Here is a 16,638-nt window from a genome sequence, read left to right as displayed (position 1 = left end):
GCTCAGAGACAGTGTCCAAGCCCTGAGTTCAAGCCCAGGACCAGCACTAAAAAATAAAAGAATTAAAACTATAATTGCACATGATCCTACTTAAAGATATAGATAGGTAGATGATAAACAGATCTATTGATAGATAGATGGTATAGATAGATTAGATAGATAGACAGACAGACACACCAACAGACACACAGACAGATCCAAAAGAATTGAAAGCAGAGTTTTGAGGAAATATTGGTACAACCATGTTTACAATAGGCAAGATAGGGGAGCAACCTATGTGCCCATTGGTGGATGAATGGATCAATAAAATGTGTCCCATGCATACAATAGAACCCTAAAATGGAAGAACATTCTAGCATATGCTGTAACATAGGTGAGACATGAGGATATTATACAATATGAAATGAGCCAAGCGTGAGGAGACAAATGCTGTATGGTTCTATGTACATGAGGTGCTGAGTGTACTCAGACACACAGGAACAGAAAACTGAGAACTGGTTTCTGGGAGCTGGGTGGCTGGGGAACTGAGAGTTACTACTTCATAGGTACAGAGTTTCAGAGTTGCAAATGAAAGCAGTTTTGGAGATTGTCTCACAGCAATGTAAATAGGGTTAGAGTATTGAACTATATATTCAAAAAGGATTAAGACGTTAGATTTTTTTCCCTGCATATAAGAATAAATAAGATGATCAATAAAATAATAGTAGAGCCCAAGTTTAAACTCAAGGGCAAGTTTATGAAATGGAGGCTTGGAGGCTGCAAGTGATTCATCTACATTTTATTTCCTCAGGGAAAAATGGGCATAATTTTATCACCTACTTTCGTTAGATGAGGTGATATATAGCTCGTCTTTAGCACAATGCTCGATAAAGGCCTAAAATATGTATATTTGGGCAAATATTCACATATTGTCAAGAATGAAAATCAAATTTAATAATATGGCTAGTGTGATTACACATTTGTAGAAAGCAAAGAGGATGGGTGTGGTAGCTCATGTCTGTAAACCTAGCTGCTTTAGAAGCAGACACCAGGAAGATCAGTTCAAAAACAGCAAAGGTGGTAGAAGCTGTTATTCATATGTCTTAGTCCTTCTGTGCTGCTCCAATAGAGTAGCTGAGGCTGGGTAGTTTGTAATAAACAGAAAATTCATTTTGCCCAGCTATGGTAGTACATACCTGTAATCCCATCTACTTGAGAAGTAGCAGTAGGAGATCAAGGTGTAAAGCCAGCCAGAAAAAGCTCAAGATACTATCAAAACAATAAACTACAAAGCGGAAGAATTGGATCGTGACTCAAGTGGTGGAGGGCTCTGGGCTTAATCCCCAGTACCACTAAAAGCAAAACAATCAGCCTATAATCCTAAACTATTTTGGAGGCTGAGATCTGAAGATCATGGTTCAAAGCCAGCCAGGGCAGGAAAAGTCCATGAGATTCTTATCGCCAATTAACCACAAAAAGCTGGAAGTGGAGCTGTGGCTCAAGTGGTAGGGGTTAGCCTTGAACAAAAGAGCTCAGGGGCATTGTGTTCAAACCCCAGTACACACACACACACACACACACACACACACACACACACACACACATCTCCCAAACAACTAATCAAATGAAAAATTAGGAAAACTGAGGGGTAGGGAGGAGAAAAAGAAAAAATGACATTGTCCAAAAGGCAAGTGTACATATTTCTGCATTGTGAAATGGTAACCCCTCTGTACAACACCTTAATAACAATCCTATAATATTTTAAAATGAAAAACAAAATAAAACCCAACAACAACAAAATCAACCACATCTGGCTCAGGATTCTGTAGGTTGTGAAGTCCAAAATCCAGGGGCCACATCTAGTGATAGTCCCCTTACTGAATCATCACGTGGAGAGAAGGGGAGAGGAAGGAGGCCAATTTGCTTTTGAAAGAAACCCACTGTTTGCCAGAAACAGTGGCTCACAGCTGTAATCCTAGATAGTTAGGAAGCTGACCTCTAAGAATTGAAGTTCAAAGCCAACCAAGGCAGGAAAATGTGTGAGATTCTTATCTTCAATTAACCACCAGAAAACCTGAAGTGGAGCAGTGGCTCAAAGTGGTAAAGCACTAGATTTAAGTGAAAAAGCCAGGGACAGTGCCCAGGCCCCGAGTTCAAGCCCTATGACTGACATACATTAAAAAAAAAAAAAAGTAAAAAGTAATGATAGGGCCGAGTGTGTTGGTGCAGACTTGCAATTCCAACACTCAGAAAGCTTTGGCAGGAAAATCCCAAGTTTGAGGCCAGTCTAGATTATATAGCAAGACTATATCTAAAACAACAAAAACCAATAAAGATATCAATGAAAGAATGGGCATTTTCAATCGGAAGACACACATATATACAAACAAAAACACAAAACATTGCCTGCAATCTCGGTGAGTTGATGGACTCTAATTCAGATCTATCCCCAAATACCCTGTAGAAAGAATTTAATAGCCAGCATTTCTATAGTAGAAAGTTTATTTCCATTCATAAAATATATCACTAAATAGCTGAAAAAAGTTACATATTATTTTAAAACGTCGATTAAAAAAAATCATATTAGCTTCTCCTTAGCAAAACACTTCTGTTTTATGTATTTACAGGAATATTCTCTCCTTCTCTGGTTCGCGATTTTCAGTCAAGCCAGCCTGAGACGGCCTTTGGGTGTGGGCAGGTGCACGAAGAAAGTTTGTTGTTGGCTCTTCCTGCCTTGGTTTGATATTACAAAAGGCCCTTTGGAAATAAGAGTAATGGCAGACAGCTTCTAGAGAAAAGTCCGGCAAAGCAGCAATAGATAACATATTTTCTCTTAGTGATGGAATGAATCCAGTTTTGGTAATCTACAGCTTGTTTAAGGTGGTTTTAAGGTGGTTTAGGGGGTGACGTCCTGTAACTCAGTTTCTCAGGAATCTTCATCCTGAGCTTGTGGAGAGGGTAGCTCTGGGTCGGTCTCTCTGCTGAAAGGTCTCCTGTTTTGGTAGATGGCAGGACGCTCCAAGGTATGGCCATCCACATTCTCATACATCTGAACATAGGAAGAGACAGCTCTGAGTATAAGAAGCACTCACATGCGTATGCTACATGGCAAGCCACTGAAATAAAAACGGTACTCTCACCTCTGTCTGCACCTTTATTATGTATAAGTCCTAGAGAATAGCAGTGGAGGAATGAAATCAGAGCCAAATATTTAATTGCATTATTAATTCTATTCACAGAAATAAAATAGCATAGCCAGGCATTGGTGGCTCACACCTGTAATCTTAGCTAATCAGAGGGCTGAGATGTAAGGACCATGGTTCAAAGCCAGCCCAGGTAGGAAAATCTGAGATTCTTACTTCCAATAAGCCATTAAATCAGAAGTGGAGCTGTGGCTCAAGTGGTAGAGTGCTAGCTTTGAGCACAAAAGCTCAAAGACAGGCCCAGGCCCTGGGTTCAAGCCCCATGACCAGAACAACAACAACAACACAAGTAAAGAAAATACCATGCTAGAAATCTCAAAGCTATGCAGAGAGAGCATAGAAGAGAATAATCACAGAAGAAATCTTTTTTTTTTTTCTTTTTACCAGTCTTGGGGCTTGAACTCAGCCTGAGCACTGTCCCTGAGCTTCTTTTGCTCAAGACTAGCACTCTACCATCTGAGCCACAGGGCCACTTCCAGCTTTTTTGTGTGTGTGAATGTGGTACTGAGGATCAAACCCAAGGCTTCATGCATTCCCAGACAAGCACTCTACCGCTAAGCCACATCCCCAGCCAGAAATCTGTTCTTTATTCACTAAACATGAGTCCATGCTCCACTTGATAGCTTTAACATTTCCCCCCCAAGACTTCTACTTTTTTGTTTGTAGACAAGGTCTCACTATGCAACCCTTAAACCCCCATATCTCCTGCCTCAGCCTCCAGAGTATGGAGATTACAGGTGTTACCACGACCAGTTCCTTCTTCCCTCCCATCCTTCTTTCCTTCCCTCCCTTCCTTTCTCTCTTCCTCCTTCCCTTCTTTCCTTTTTTTCTGACTATAAAGTTAGCACACATTCATACAAATAACCTGAGAAATACAGTAAAAAAAAAAAGGCCCTAAAACTCACCAGAGATAACCATAAGGATAGCTAACTATGTACACATTGTCTCACTTCACTTAGACTGTACATTGTGTTTCACAACTTTACTTTTTGAGCCAACCATACGTTGTCACTGTATTGTTCATTATATTACACATTTTCAGTATCCACTAAGCATGACCACATGACTTTTATGTTTGTCTTTTTGTTTTTTTGGTACTGGGGATCGAACCTAGACGTTGCACTTGCTAGGCAAGCGCTTTGCCACTGAGCTACATCCTAGCCCACCACATGACTTTTAAATTCCAAACCCATAGTTCTTTAGTACTGTGGCACAACAATTAATCTTTTAATGGATTGGTTATATAATATAAACTGAAGAGTGGATGCCAACTTCGCCACCCTCAGGATAAGTGGAGGGATGGAACCCAGGCTGCTTCACATTTGCACTGTGATATGCATTGCCAGGCTGCCCTGCAGAAAAGTCCTGCAGTTGCTCCTTGCCTTAAGTTCAAATAATCCATCATCAATTGAAAATATATAAGTGGGCCAGGCTCCAGTGACTCATGCTTGTAATTCGAGCTACTCAAGAGGCTGATAACTGAGCATCATGGTTCAAGCCAGCTGGGGCAGAAACATCTCTATCCAGCAAAATGCCAGAAGTGGAGGTATGGTACCAATGATAGAGCCAGCCTTGAGCAAAATAGCTAAAGGACAGTACCCAGGTTCTGAGTTCAAGTCCCAGGACTAGCACATGCATGTGTGTGTGCGTGCATGTGTGCATGCACATGCATGCACACGCACACACACACACACACACACACACACACCTGTACAAAGAAAATGCAAGCTGGGCGCTGGTGGCTCATGCCTATAATCCTAGCTACTCAGGAGGCAGAAAGAAAGAAAATGTGTTAATGCTACCTAGCTTTCAGATACCCCAGCTGAGCCTCGCCTATCTTCAGTGCGCTTAGAACACTACACACACACACACACACACACACACACACACACACACACACGCTTGCTGTTGTAGACCAGGCAGATCTTGAACTTACAGTCCTCATGCTTCAGCCTCGTGAGTAATAGGATTACAAGCGTACACTACCATGCTGGCTCAGACTTACATTTCTCTGACATTTTATGAGGAACTCACAATTTTCCAGTATGTGCTAAGTCTTTTCAGATCCATTCTCTGATGACTCCTTCACTAACTTCATGAAGCAGGATTTGTGAGTGTCATATTTCAGATAAGGAAAGTGGGACCAACACCCCTGGCAAAACGCTAGGTGACAAGTCATATAAGACATGAGTGGAGCTAAGATTTGAACCTGGGTATTGAGAGGTCAGTTTTCCACCCTTGGTGCATTCTACCTGGGGATGGCTCTCTCCACGACAGCACATAGTATTGTGCTGGAAGAATTAGAAAAGTCATTCCAAATGTTCAAAGCTCAAGGATCACTTGGCTGACCAATCCATTTTACAGGTAGGAACACTGAGACCAGAGAAGTCATTTACAATAAAAGATACAACGACTGAAGGTAGACCAACAGAGCTGATATTCAGCTCTCACGACTCCAAAAAAATATTATTTTTTTCCTCTGTGTGTGTGTGTGTGTGTGTGTGTGTGTGTGTGTGTGTATGTGTGCTGGTACTGGGGCTTTGAAATCAGGGTCTTGTACTTCCCATTCGGCTTTGTTGTTCAAGACTGGCACTCTGCCACTTGAGCCACATCTCTACTTCTAGGTTTTTGCTGTTTAAGTGGAGGTAAGAGTCTCTCAGATTAATCTCTCTGAGCTAGCTCTGGAATCTTGATCTTCAGTCCTCAGTTTCCTATGCAGCTACAATTACAGACAGAAGCCCAGCTATAGGCTTTCATTTTTGTTTTGTTTGGGGGCTTGAATTCAAGGCCTGAGTACTCTCTATGAGCTTTTGTGCTCAAGACTAGTGCTCTACCACTTGAGCCTCAGATCTATTTTGACCTTTTTGATAGTTAACCGGAGATGAGAATCTCTAGTTGCGATCTTGGGTTGGCTTCAAACCATGATCCTCAGATCTCAGCCTCCTGAGTGGCTAGGATTATAGGAATGAGCTACCAGCACCTGGCTTGTAAGTGTTTATTTTATTTATTTATTTATTTATTTGTGTGTGTGTGTGTGTGTGTGTGTGTCTTTTCTTTTTTGGTACTGGGGATTGAACCTAGGATGTTGCACTTGCTAAGCAAGCGCTTTGCCATGAGCTACATTCCAGCCCTGTCTTTTTTAAACACATCCCAATAAGTATTTATCATCTTGTACAACTTCTAAAGGGCAATGAAAAATGAATGTTGAGGAAGAACTTCGTACATTTAGATCTGAGGAAGGCAATAAATGTTGTAAATGATCAATTTCCTTTCTAGCATGATTAAGTTCTGTCTGCTACATACCGCCTCTTCCGCATCTGCCAGCTGACATCCTAAAAATGAAGTTAGATTAGGGAAAGATGGTCTTTTCCTTGAGTCAAAAGCCCAGCAGGATTGCATTATGAAGTATCTGTAAAGGCAACAGAATAAGGATCAAGATGAGAAAATCCAAATGAAGTAAAATGAGGCATTTTCCATATTAAAGCACTGTTTTCTGTATACAACCACTTCTGGGTGATATGTTCACTTTGTGGCTAGTGCTCACCTAGATTTTAACTTTTTCCAGAAAAACAGGAGTTTGATTATGTAAAGAAAAGGGATGTTGGAACCAGGTATGGGTGGCTCACTCCTATAATCCTAACATCTCAGGAGTGAGGCCAAGATCTGAGTATCACGGTACATAGCCAGGTAGGCAGGAAAGTCTATTAGACTCTTATCTCCAAGTAACCACCCAAAAGCTGTAAGGAGAGCTGGGGCTCAACGGGTAGAGCACTGGCTTTGAGCACCAAAGCTTAGAGATAACCCCTAGGCTCTGAGTTCTAGTCCTAGTACTGGCACAATGAAAAAAATAAAGAGGGGCTGGGGGAAGATTATGGGAGTTTGTATTAAGTTCTCACAATTTTTTTGCATACATTTGGAATTAGATGGTAAACTTCTAATTTTAACATATCTACCATTTTATTTGAACTTACATTTCTTCTGTAGCATAAAATGGCTGGTCCATTTTAAATCCACTCTGAATGAGTTTATAGAAGTTAGCATCAACTGGAATGCCAGGATAAGGATTCACACCTGAGAAAAACATGAAAGAAGTGTAGCAGCCTCCATTTCTTCAACTGGCCTACTCGTTCAACTGGCAAACATGTAATGAGAGCTCCTATGTGCCACACAAAGTCTCCAGCTAGGGCTGCAATTAGATAAAGAAATTGCAAGTGCTAAGTGCAGCAGCTCATGCCTGTAATCCCAGCTGTTCAGGAGGCAGAGATCAGGAGGTCTGTAGCTCCAAGCCAGGCTGGGGAAAACATTTACAAGACCCTACCTCCACAAAACAACAACAAAACCCTAGGCAATGGTGGTATATCCTTCTCATCCCAGCTACTGTGGGAACTACAAATAGGAGAATCAAAATCCAGGCCACTCTGGTCAAAAGTCACGATCTGAGGCCACCTGCTAATGGCTCATGCCTGTAATCCTTGCTACGCAAGAGACTCAGAGCTGAGGATCGTGGTTCAAAGCCAGCCTAGACAGAAAAATTCATGAACCAGCAAGAAGCCAGAAGTAGAGGTGTGGCTCAAGTGGTGCGGCACCATCTTTGAGCAAGAAAAACTCAGGGACGGCACCCAGGCCCTGAGTTCAAGCCCTGGTACCAGCACCAAAAATAAAAAACAAAAAATCAAGATCTGGGCAAAGATCTTGATAAAATGCCTAATAAAGTGCCAAGTCCTAAGTTCAAACCTCAATACTATAACCAAAAAAAGAACAGAAAAGGAAGGAAAAAAAGTGCTAGAGAGATGGTTCACCTGTTAGAGTGCCTGCCTAGAAAGCAGGAAGGCCTGAGTCCAAAGCTTATGATCACAAACAAGAAGTGACAAGGCCTCTCAAGCAAAGTAGTTATAGACCAGCCAGGAAGACAGACTTATGAACATCAGTAAATAACCCACACAGTGGCATGTGTCATTGCAGAAGCAAGAGCAGAAGATACTGGAAGAAACTACTGGGAGCCAGCAGGGCAGGGGCAGGGGATAGAAGGAGCAGAAGGCATACAACGCAGAGCCAAACATACCAAGTGAGAATATCTCCCAGAGCAATATTCCGTATGACCAGACATCACTCTTAATTGTGTAGATCCCTTCAAATAAGCTCTCAGGAGCCATCCATTTCACAGGCAGACGAGCCTGAGCAAAGCCAAGAGGAAAACAGGGGTGAATTCTCTCCAAACCGACACTCAGTTCCACTCTTATTGTTAGATGATCAAATCTTCCTAAGGTCACGTGTAGTACTTCTTTGAGAAAATCCCATTCCTCAAGTGGAAGTGTTTCACTGTCAATGGTAGCCAATGAAAGAAAAATGCACTTCTTTTTACATTCATCTTGATCACAGGCTTGTGTGTGGAGTAGACAAATGTAAGAGTTGTTACCCAGACCCCAGATAGGAAGAGCTCTGGGCCACTGCTCAAGCCACTGACTAGTTTTTGGTACTGGGGCTTGAACTCAGGGCCTGAGCAATGTTCCTTAGCTTTTTTTGTTAAAGACAGGTATTCTACCATATGAGCCCACAGTTCTACTTCTGGCTTTTTGGTATCTAGTTGGAGATAAGAATCTCACAGACTTTCCTGCCAGTCTGGTTTCAAACTGCAATCTTCATGGACTTTCCTGCCTGGGCTGGCTTTGAACCAGGACCCTCAGATCTCAGCCTTCTGAATAGCTAGGACTACAGCTATGAGCCACCAGTACCCAGCATGACCATAATCTTTTTTTTTTTTTTTTTTTTTTTTGGCCAGTCCTGGGGCTTGGACTCAGGGCCTGAGCACTGTCCCTGACTTCTTTTTTGCTCAAGGCTAGCACTCTGCCACTTGAGCCACAGCGCCACTTCTGGCCATTTTCTGTATATGTGGTGCTGGGGAATCGAACCCAGGGCCTCATGTATATAAGGCAGGCATTCTTGCCACTAGGCCATATCCCCAGCCCATGACCAGAATCTTGATGACAACATTTCTTACCAGACTTGAGCAGAAATGCCATCCTCAAGGAGGTAGCAAGGGGAACTTAACGTCATCACTTCCAGAAATGACACCAGGATGGTCTGGATGGGTTTTACAGTTTCCATGTGGTATGACAGGGGAGTTTGGACTAAGGAGGCACAGCCCCTGATCTGAGTCAGAACACAGGTGGTTTGGTCCCTGGGCCTAGTGTTTGGTACTGATTTTGTTTTTCATGGGTTGACATAGCCCTTCACAGTGTGTGTTTAATCTGCCAAGTGAAATCAAAGCTCCAGAAAGAAGCCTTCTTTTAAGTCCCACATAAACTCAGGCTGAATAAATCAAGCAGGCTTGTCTGGATCATCTGACTCATTAATAGAATTAATTGCAGTTCCAAATGGATTCAGGGCGAAGCCCGCATCCATCCAGGAGCCCTCAGAACACATGACTTCAGCTATAATTACTGGGAAGCAGGTTTGAAATCAACAAAAACAATTACTTGATTCTAGTGGGAATACAGATGGACTTGATTTTCCACATTCATTAGCCATTTACCTTGAACAAGGCACTTTCATGTTGCTTTTATTGGTTTATTCCCACAATCCTAGGAAGTAAATACTGAGTCTGTGCACAGAGAACATGGAACCACAGGGTGAGGTGTAGACTCATGACGAAGACTATTCATACCCACAAGCATGTCTGCGTGTGCCTCCGGGTCCTCCTCCACAAGGTAGGTACCTTGAATGTCTATATGCAGAGCACTGAGCACTTAGTAAAGACTGTATCAGCAGTGTTGCTGATAGGATTGCACAGAGGGACGATGACGCATCCTAAATGAATGACCAGGACAAACAGAAAAGGGGCTGAAACCCAAGTGTTGTAATTCTTTCAGGGGGCAGGGAGGTGCTGGGGGTAGAATCCAAAGCTTTGTATAGGTGAGGCAAACACTTTTTCTCCGAGTCACACTCCTGTGTATGTGAGAGAGAGAGAGTGAGTGTGTGCGTGCATGCGCGCTAGCATTGGGGCTTGGACTCAGGGCCTCACTAAGTCTCTTGGCTTTTTTCACTCAAGACTGGCACTCTACCAACTGGTTAATTGGAGGATTACACATCTAAGCCACTGATGCCGGCTATTGTTTTTTTTAAACAGTTCACTTTCCCACAAATGTATTTTCCTTTCACTTGATACAAGATAAAACACTAATTTGATCAGTACACTCTACACAAGATGAACTACATTTTTTTGTGATTTTTTTCTTATTTATTGTCAAAGTGATGTACAGAGAGGTTACAGTTTCATACGTTAGGCCTTGGGTACATTTCTTGTACTGTTTGGTACCTCCTCCCCCCCAGGCTATTGTTTTTTTTAAAAACAAATTCAAGCAGGATGTTGGTGGCTCACACCTGTAATCCTAGCTACTCAGGAGGCTGAGATCTGAAGACCAAGGTTCAAAGACAGTCCAGGCAGGGAAGTCTATAAGACTCTTGTCTCCAATTAACTAGCAAAAATTTGAAAGTAGAGCTGTGGCTCAAGTGGCAGAGCACTAGCCTTGAGCAATATAAACAAACAAATAATTAAATAAATAAAATAAAAATAAAGCTCATGGACAGTGCCCAGGCCCTGAGTTCAAGCCCCATGACAGACAGACAGACACACAGACAGACAGACACACACACACACACACACACACATACATACAAATTCAGTCACGTGTCTTAGGTCTTTCAACATTAATTGTAACAGATGACACATATTCATTAACTAGTGCTTAAGTACTGTGGCCTTTACATTTTGTACTTAATATTTATGTGTTGTATATTTTGAAAAATGTTATATTGTAATTATTAGTATTTCTTCTCATTGTAAACCTAACTTGATAGCCACTTTACAGCTAAGGAAACTGAAATTGATGCAAGGACATAGATTTGTTTGCTTTTTTTTTTTTTTTTTTGACAGTCCTGGGGCTTGGACTCAGGGCCTGAGCGCTGTCCCTGGCTTCTTCTTGCTCAAGGCTAGCACTCTGCCACTTGAGCCACAGCACCACTTCTGGCCATTTTCTGTATATGTGGTGCTGGGGAATCAAACCTAGGGCCTCATGTATGTGAGGCAAGCACTCTTGCCACTAGGCCATATCCCCAGCCCATTTTGATTGCTTTTTTAAAAAATGAAGATGGATGTACTCAAAGGCTGCTAATGGATATCTTCTGATGAGCTGGGGCTAGATAGAAGTGTAGCTCTTTTGTGTAGCTCTTTTTTTTTTTCTTAAATCACAGATGGAGTTGTCCCTGAAGCCACAGAAACATCTTTTAAGCATAAGAAAGCAAGCTGTTGTGAAGGCTTTAAAAAATGTTACCATAAATCAAAATGGCATTGGAGTAAGTGAAAAATATTTCCTACAGTCATGACAAAACACAAACTGGAAGTATTAAAATAAAACCAGCTGGGCACCAGTGATTCACACTTATAATTCTAGCTACTCAGGAGACTAAGATCTGAGGATCATCAGCCAGCCCAGGCAAGAAAGTCCATGAGACTCTTATCTCTAATGAACCACCAGAAAAACCAGAAGTGGAGCTCTGGCTCAAGTGGTAGAGCGCTAACCTGAAGTACAAAAGCTCAAAACAGTGCCCAGGCCCTTAGTTCAAGCCCAGGACCACCACACAAAAAATAAAAAGCAAAATAAAATAAAACTAGCAGGCTTACATTGCCCCTGACAACGTAGTTGGAATCACTCAGGATATCTCGAGCCAACCCGAAATCACAGATCTTCACCACCTTCCCATGGGTGACAAGCACATTCCGGGCTGCCAGGTCCCTGTGAACACACTAGAAAGAATGAACACTGTGTCATTTGGCGTGACATATACTAGCACCCAGTGCAGTCATTCTAGTTTCAGATTCAGGAGGAATCACAGAAGCTGAACGTCCCCTCTGAACCCTTAAATTGTCACCTTGCCCTTCCACTCCAGTCCAGGAAACTCCAGTAGCCAAATCCTAATACCTCCATGGCTGAAGAGGGGCCTTTCAGAGCCAAAGGGAATAGTTCATTCCAAAAGAGGGATGGAGCCAGAGGTGGGGCCAAAGGGAGAGCAGAAGAGAAATGAAGGGGGGAATGGGTGGAGGAGAGGGCAGCCAAGAATTCATTGTATATACCTCAAAACTTAGAAGGGGGCGAGAATGTTGAAGGGATGACACTGATCAAGATGCACTGTATTCATAACCTGCTTTGTTAGCTTGGTGCTTGTGGCTCACACCTATATTCCTAGCTAGCTACTCTGGAGGCTGAGATCTGAGGATTGTGGTTCAAAGCCAGCTGGGGCAGGAAAATCCGTGAGACTCCTATCTCCAATTAACCACCAGAAAATCAGAAAGTGGCACTGCAGCTCAAAGTGTTAGAGCACTAGCCTTGAGCAAAAGAGCTCAGGGATAGCACCCAGGCCCCAAGTTCAAGCCCCAGGACCCCTCCCCTGAAACACAAAAGATACCATGACAGCATGACCCATGAGTAGGCAAACTATTGATTTATAGATCATGAATTAGGTGTTCAGGAAGCTTGAGGGAAAGAAAATACATCAACACTTAGGAAAGAAGAGAGAAGGCCTCTCAGATGTATGAGAAATATCAGTATTATAATATTATTAAATATGGTTATTAAATATTATAAAAGGGGGATATTATTGAGACAGTCTTTTTTTTATGACAATACTAGGGCTTGAACTCAGGGCCTCACTCTCTTACTTAGCTTTTTTGCTCAAAAGTTGCACTCTACCACTTGAGCCATACCTTCATTTCTGTCTTTTTGCTGGTCAATTGGAGATAAGAATTTCCTGGATTTACCTCAAAGAACGAACTGCTCCCTCAACAAATGGGCTAAAGACCTAAAAAGAGACTTCTCTGAAGAGGAAATGAGAATGGCCAAGAGATATATGAAGAAGTGCTCAACATCACTGGCCATAAAAGAAATGCAAATCAAAACAACACTGAGATTCTACCTCACTCCAGTAAGAATGTGCATTATCAGGAAAACTAATAATAATGAATGCTGGAGGGAAATGTGGCCATAAGGAAACCCTATTACAGTGTAGGTATGAATATAAACTTGTTCAACCACTCTGGAAAGCAGTATGGAGGTTCCTCAAAAGGCTAAACATAGGGGCTGGGAATATGGCCTAGTGGCAAGGGTGCTTGCCTCACATACATGAAGCCCTGGGTTCTATTCCCCAGCACCACACACACACACACACACACATATATATATAAAATGGCCAGAAGTGGCACTGTGGCTCAAGTGGTAGAGTGCTAGCCTTGAGCAAAAAGAAGCCAGAGACAGTTCTCTGGTCCTGAGTCCAAGCCCAGGACTGGCCAAAAAAAAAAAAAAAAAAAAAGCTAAACGTAGAGCTCCCCTATGATCCAGCAGCCCCACTTTTGGGCAGCTACCCAAAAGATTACAAGCAAGACCACACCAAAGCCACCAGCACAACTATGTTCATTACAGTACAATGTGTCATCACTAAAATATGGAACCAACCCAGATACCTCTCAGTAGATGAGTGGAGCAAGAAAGTGTGGTACCTATGCACAATGGAATTCTATGCCTCTATCAGAAAGAATGAAATTTCCCCATTCATAAGGAAATGGAAGGACTTGGGAAAAAAATCATACTAAGTGAAGTGATCCAGACCCAAAGAAACATAGACTCTATGGTTTCCCTCATTCGGAATAATTAGTACACATCTAGGATAATCCTAGCAGATTACAATAGCTCAATAGCTATGTCCATATGAACACATAAGATGATGCTAAGCGAAATGAACTCCAAGTTATGGAAACAAGTGGTTTATCATTGTTGTTATTTTCAACATACCATGTGAAATTATGCCCTTTTTCTTTTGTCTTTCTTTCCTGTGGTTTTACCCCTGATATCACTGTAACTGATTTTAGTGCCCTGGATATTGTATATATGTGTATTGGAACTAGGGAAGGGAAAGGGAATAGCAAAATCAAGAGACAAAGGATAAAAAGACAAACCAATGCAACAGCGATACTTACAGAACTATATGGTATGAACCAACTGCACAACTGGAGAGGGAAGTAGGGAGGGAGGGGGCAGGGGGAAAATGAGGGAGGAGGTAACAAGTTGGATAAAAAATGTACTCACTGCCTATGTATGAAACTATAACCCCTCTTTACATCACTTTAACAATAAAGAAATGAAAAAACATCTCAGCAAAATTAAAAAAAAAGAATTTCTTGGATTTATCTGCCCAGATTGGTTTGGCATATGATTTTCAGATTTTAGCCTCTTGAGTATCTAATATTATAAGCAGGAGCCACCAATGCCTAGCTGGGATAGTAATTTTTTTAAAGGAACAATATAATTGAAATCCATCTTTCCAAATTCAGGGAGAAACAAAGAGAAAGGTGTTGGGGTCCATCTTCCCCCCTAGATGGAAGGGGCCTGAGGCACCTCCCCCAGCTGGGGAATGCAGCCCTTCCATCCTCTCTACATTGGAATCTGGAGAAACCGGTCCGATAAGAGACCCCCGACTTAGCTGGCAGCCAGCCTGGCGCCTACCAGCCCCGCCCTGGTTTGGCGCGCTCAGAGTGACGTAGCCCCTTGGAGGTCAAGTGACCAGCCCCTTGGAGGTCACCTGACAGCTCATGGCCTATGGGAATCCTGGCCAACCCCCTTTCCCCGGATCATCTACCCTTGCCCCTCTCTCAATAAAGTTAGTTCGCTCTCAGAGGCTGACCCGTGGTCTATGTCAGTTGCTTCCAGAGTAGGATAGCGGTCACATTACCACGCGGGTCGCGCGCCCGCCAGGACGGAGACATCCCCACGTCTCACCCCGACAAACCTGCAGGCCGAGGGTTGGGGTAGAAGGCGATGCGAGGATAATAAGAGAGAAGGAAATGAGCACTTGAGCCGGAGCAGAGAGAGCAGTCCCCACAGAAAGGAAGCCAAGGGAGGAAAGTAGAGGAGGAGAAGAGGAAGAGATTAAGAAAAGGAGAGGAAACCCATGTGAAAACAGAGTAAAGGAATCTAGGGACTGTCACCCAGACACATGCTGGTTCTTTTAAACTAGCCACTTAGGGACCAGCTTTCCTCTAAGGCTTTTCTCTACAGTTCTGTTATTCACTTAGAGTCCAGATCCACCAGTGAGGAACACAATGACCTTCAGTCTTCTTGCTGAATGCCATTAGCCAAGGAAGATTAGACTCACAACTGTCATCCCAGTTATGAGGGAGGTGTAACTCTGAAGATTATTGGTCAGGCATGCTTGGATCTTATTTGAAATAATAACTAAAAGTGAAAAGGAGGATTGGGACATGACTCAAGTGATAAATGGCTTGTCCAGCAAGTGGAAGAGCCCAACTTCAAACTCCAGTACCACTAAAGTGCAACAAAACTGGCAGAGGAAGAGCCCCGAGAAGCTGTCTCAGGTGATGATTGTTCTCCTCCTCCTCCTCCCCCTCCTCCTCCTCCTCCTCCTCCTCCTCCTCCTCCTCCCCATCCCCTTTCCCCTCCCCCTCCCCCTCCCCCCCTCCTCCTCCTCCTTCTCCTCCGTCTTTACAGTACTAAAGGCCCAAGACAGGCCTCACCCATGCTAGACCAGTGCTCTGCCACTGAGCTACACTGCCAACTCCAACTTCTTCAGGGTCATTCATTCTCTCTAAGTCATTTACTAGCTGGGCACTGGTGGCTCACACCTGTAATTTTAGCTACTCAGGAGGTAGAAATCTAAGTTTCACAGTTCAAACCTTGCCCAGGCAGAAAAGTTCATAAGAAAGCCAATAGACTGGGAGAAGATCTTCATTAGCCATACAACAGACAAGGGCCTCATATCTAAAATATATCTCCAGCCCAAGAAATTAAATTCCCCTAAAATAAACCCCAAAGAAACACAATCACCCCATTAAAAATGAGATACAGATTTAAAGAGAAACTTCTCTGAAAAGGAAATATGAATGGCCAAGAGATACATGAAGAAATGCTCAACATCTCTGGCCATAAAAGAAATGCATATCAAAACAACACTGAATTTTGGTACGTTGGATATTGTATATATGCTTACCTGAACTAGGGAAGGGAATGAAAAAAGAAGGAGGGTGTAATAAATATGACAAGAAATGTACTCACTACCTTATTATGTAACTGTACCCCCTCTGTACATCACCTTGTCAATAAAATTTTAATTAAAAAACAACAACACTGAGATTCTACTTTACACCAATTAGAATGTCCATTATAAAAAAAAAAAACTAATAACAACAGATGCTGGTGGGGATGTGGCCAAAGGGGAACACTACTACATGTTGGTGGGAGTGCAAACTTGTCCAAGCACTCTGGAAAGCAGTATGGTGGTTCCTCAAAAGACTAAACATAGAACTCCCCTATGACCCAGCAATCCCATTCTTGGGCATGTACCCAAATGACCACAAACAAGGCCACACTAAAGCTACCACTACAATCAGGTT

At 42.6% G+C, this 16,638-nt stretch overlaps 1 protein-coding gene across 2 annotated transcripts in view; it reads right to left on the bottom strand.

The window, feature by feature from the left end:
• Positions 1-2,491: 2,491 nt before the first annotated feature.
• Flt3 (fms related receptor tyrosine kinase 3) overlaps positions 2,492-16,638 on the bottom strand; it is a 93,968-nt gene continuing 79,821 nt past the window's right edge. For both annotated transcript variants that reach the window (XM_048341590.1, XM_048341591.1), the window contains 5 exons: positions 11,863-11,985; positions 8,245-8,356; positions 7,154-7,253; positions 6,486-6,591; positions 2,492-3,028 (listed from right to left, as the gene is read on the bottom strand). In XM_048341590.1, coding sequence (XP_048197547.1) covers positions 2,906-3,028; positions 6,486-6,591; positions 7,154-7,253; positions 8,245-8,356; positions 11,863-11,985 — 564 coding nt within the window. In that variant the 3' untranslated portion in view covers positions 2,492-2,905. The remainder of the gene's footprint in view (positions 3,029-6,485; positions 6,592-7,153; positions 7,254-8,244; positions 8,357-11,862; positions 11,986-16,638) is intronic.

Source organism: Perognathus longimembris, chromosome 3, assembly GCF_023159225.1.
Source record: "Perognathus longimembris pacificus isolate PPM17 chromosome 3, ASM2315922v1, whole genome shotgun sequence".
Taxonomy (NCBI): domain Eukaryota; kingdom Metazoa; phylum Chordata; class Mammalia; order Rodentia; family Heteromyidae; genus Perognathus; species Perognathus longimembris.
Note: the sequence above shows the minus strand (reverse complement) of the source record. Positions and strands in the feature narration are given on the sequence as shown.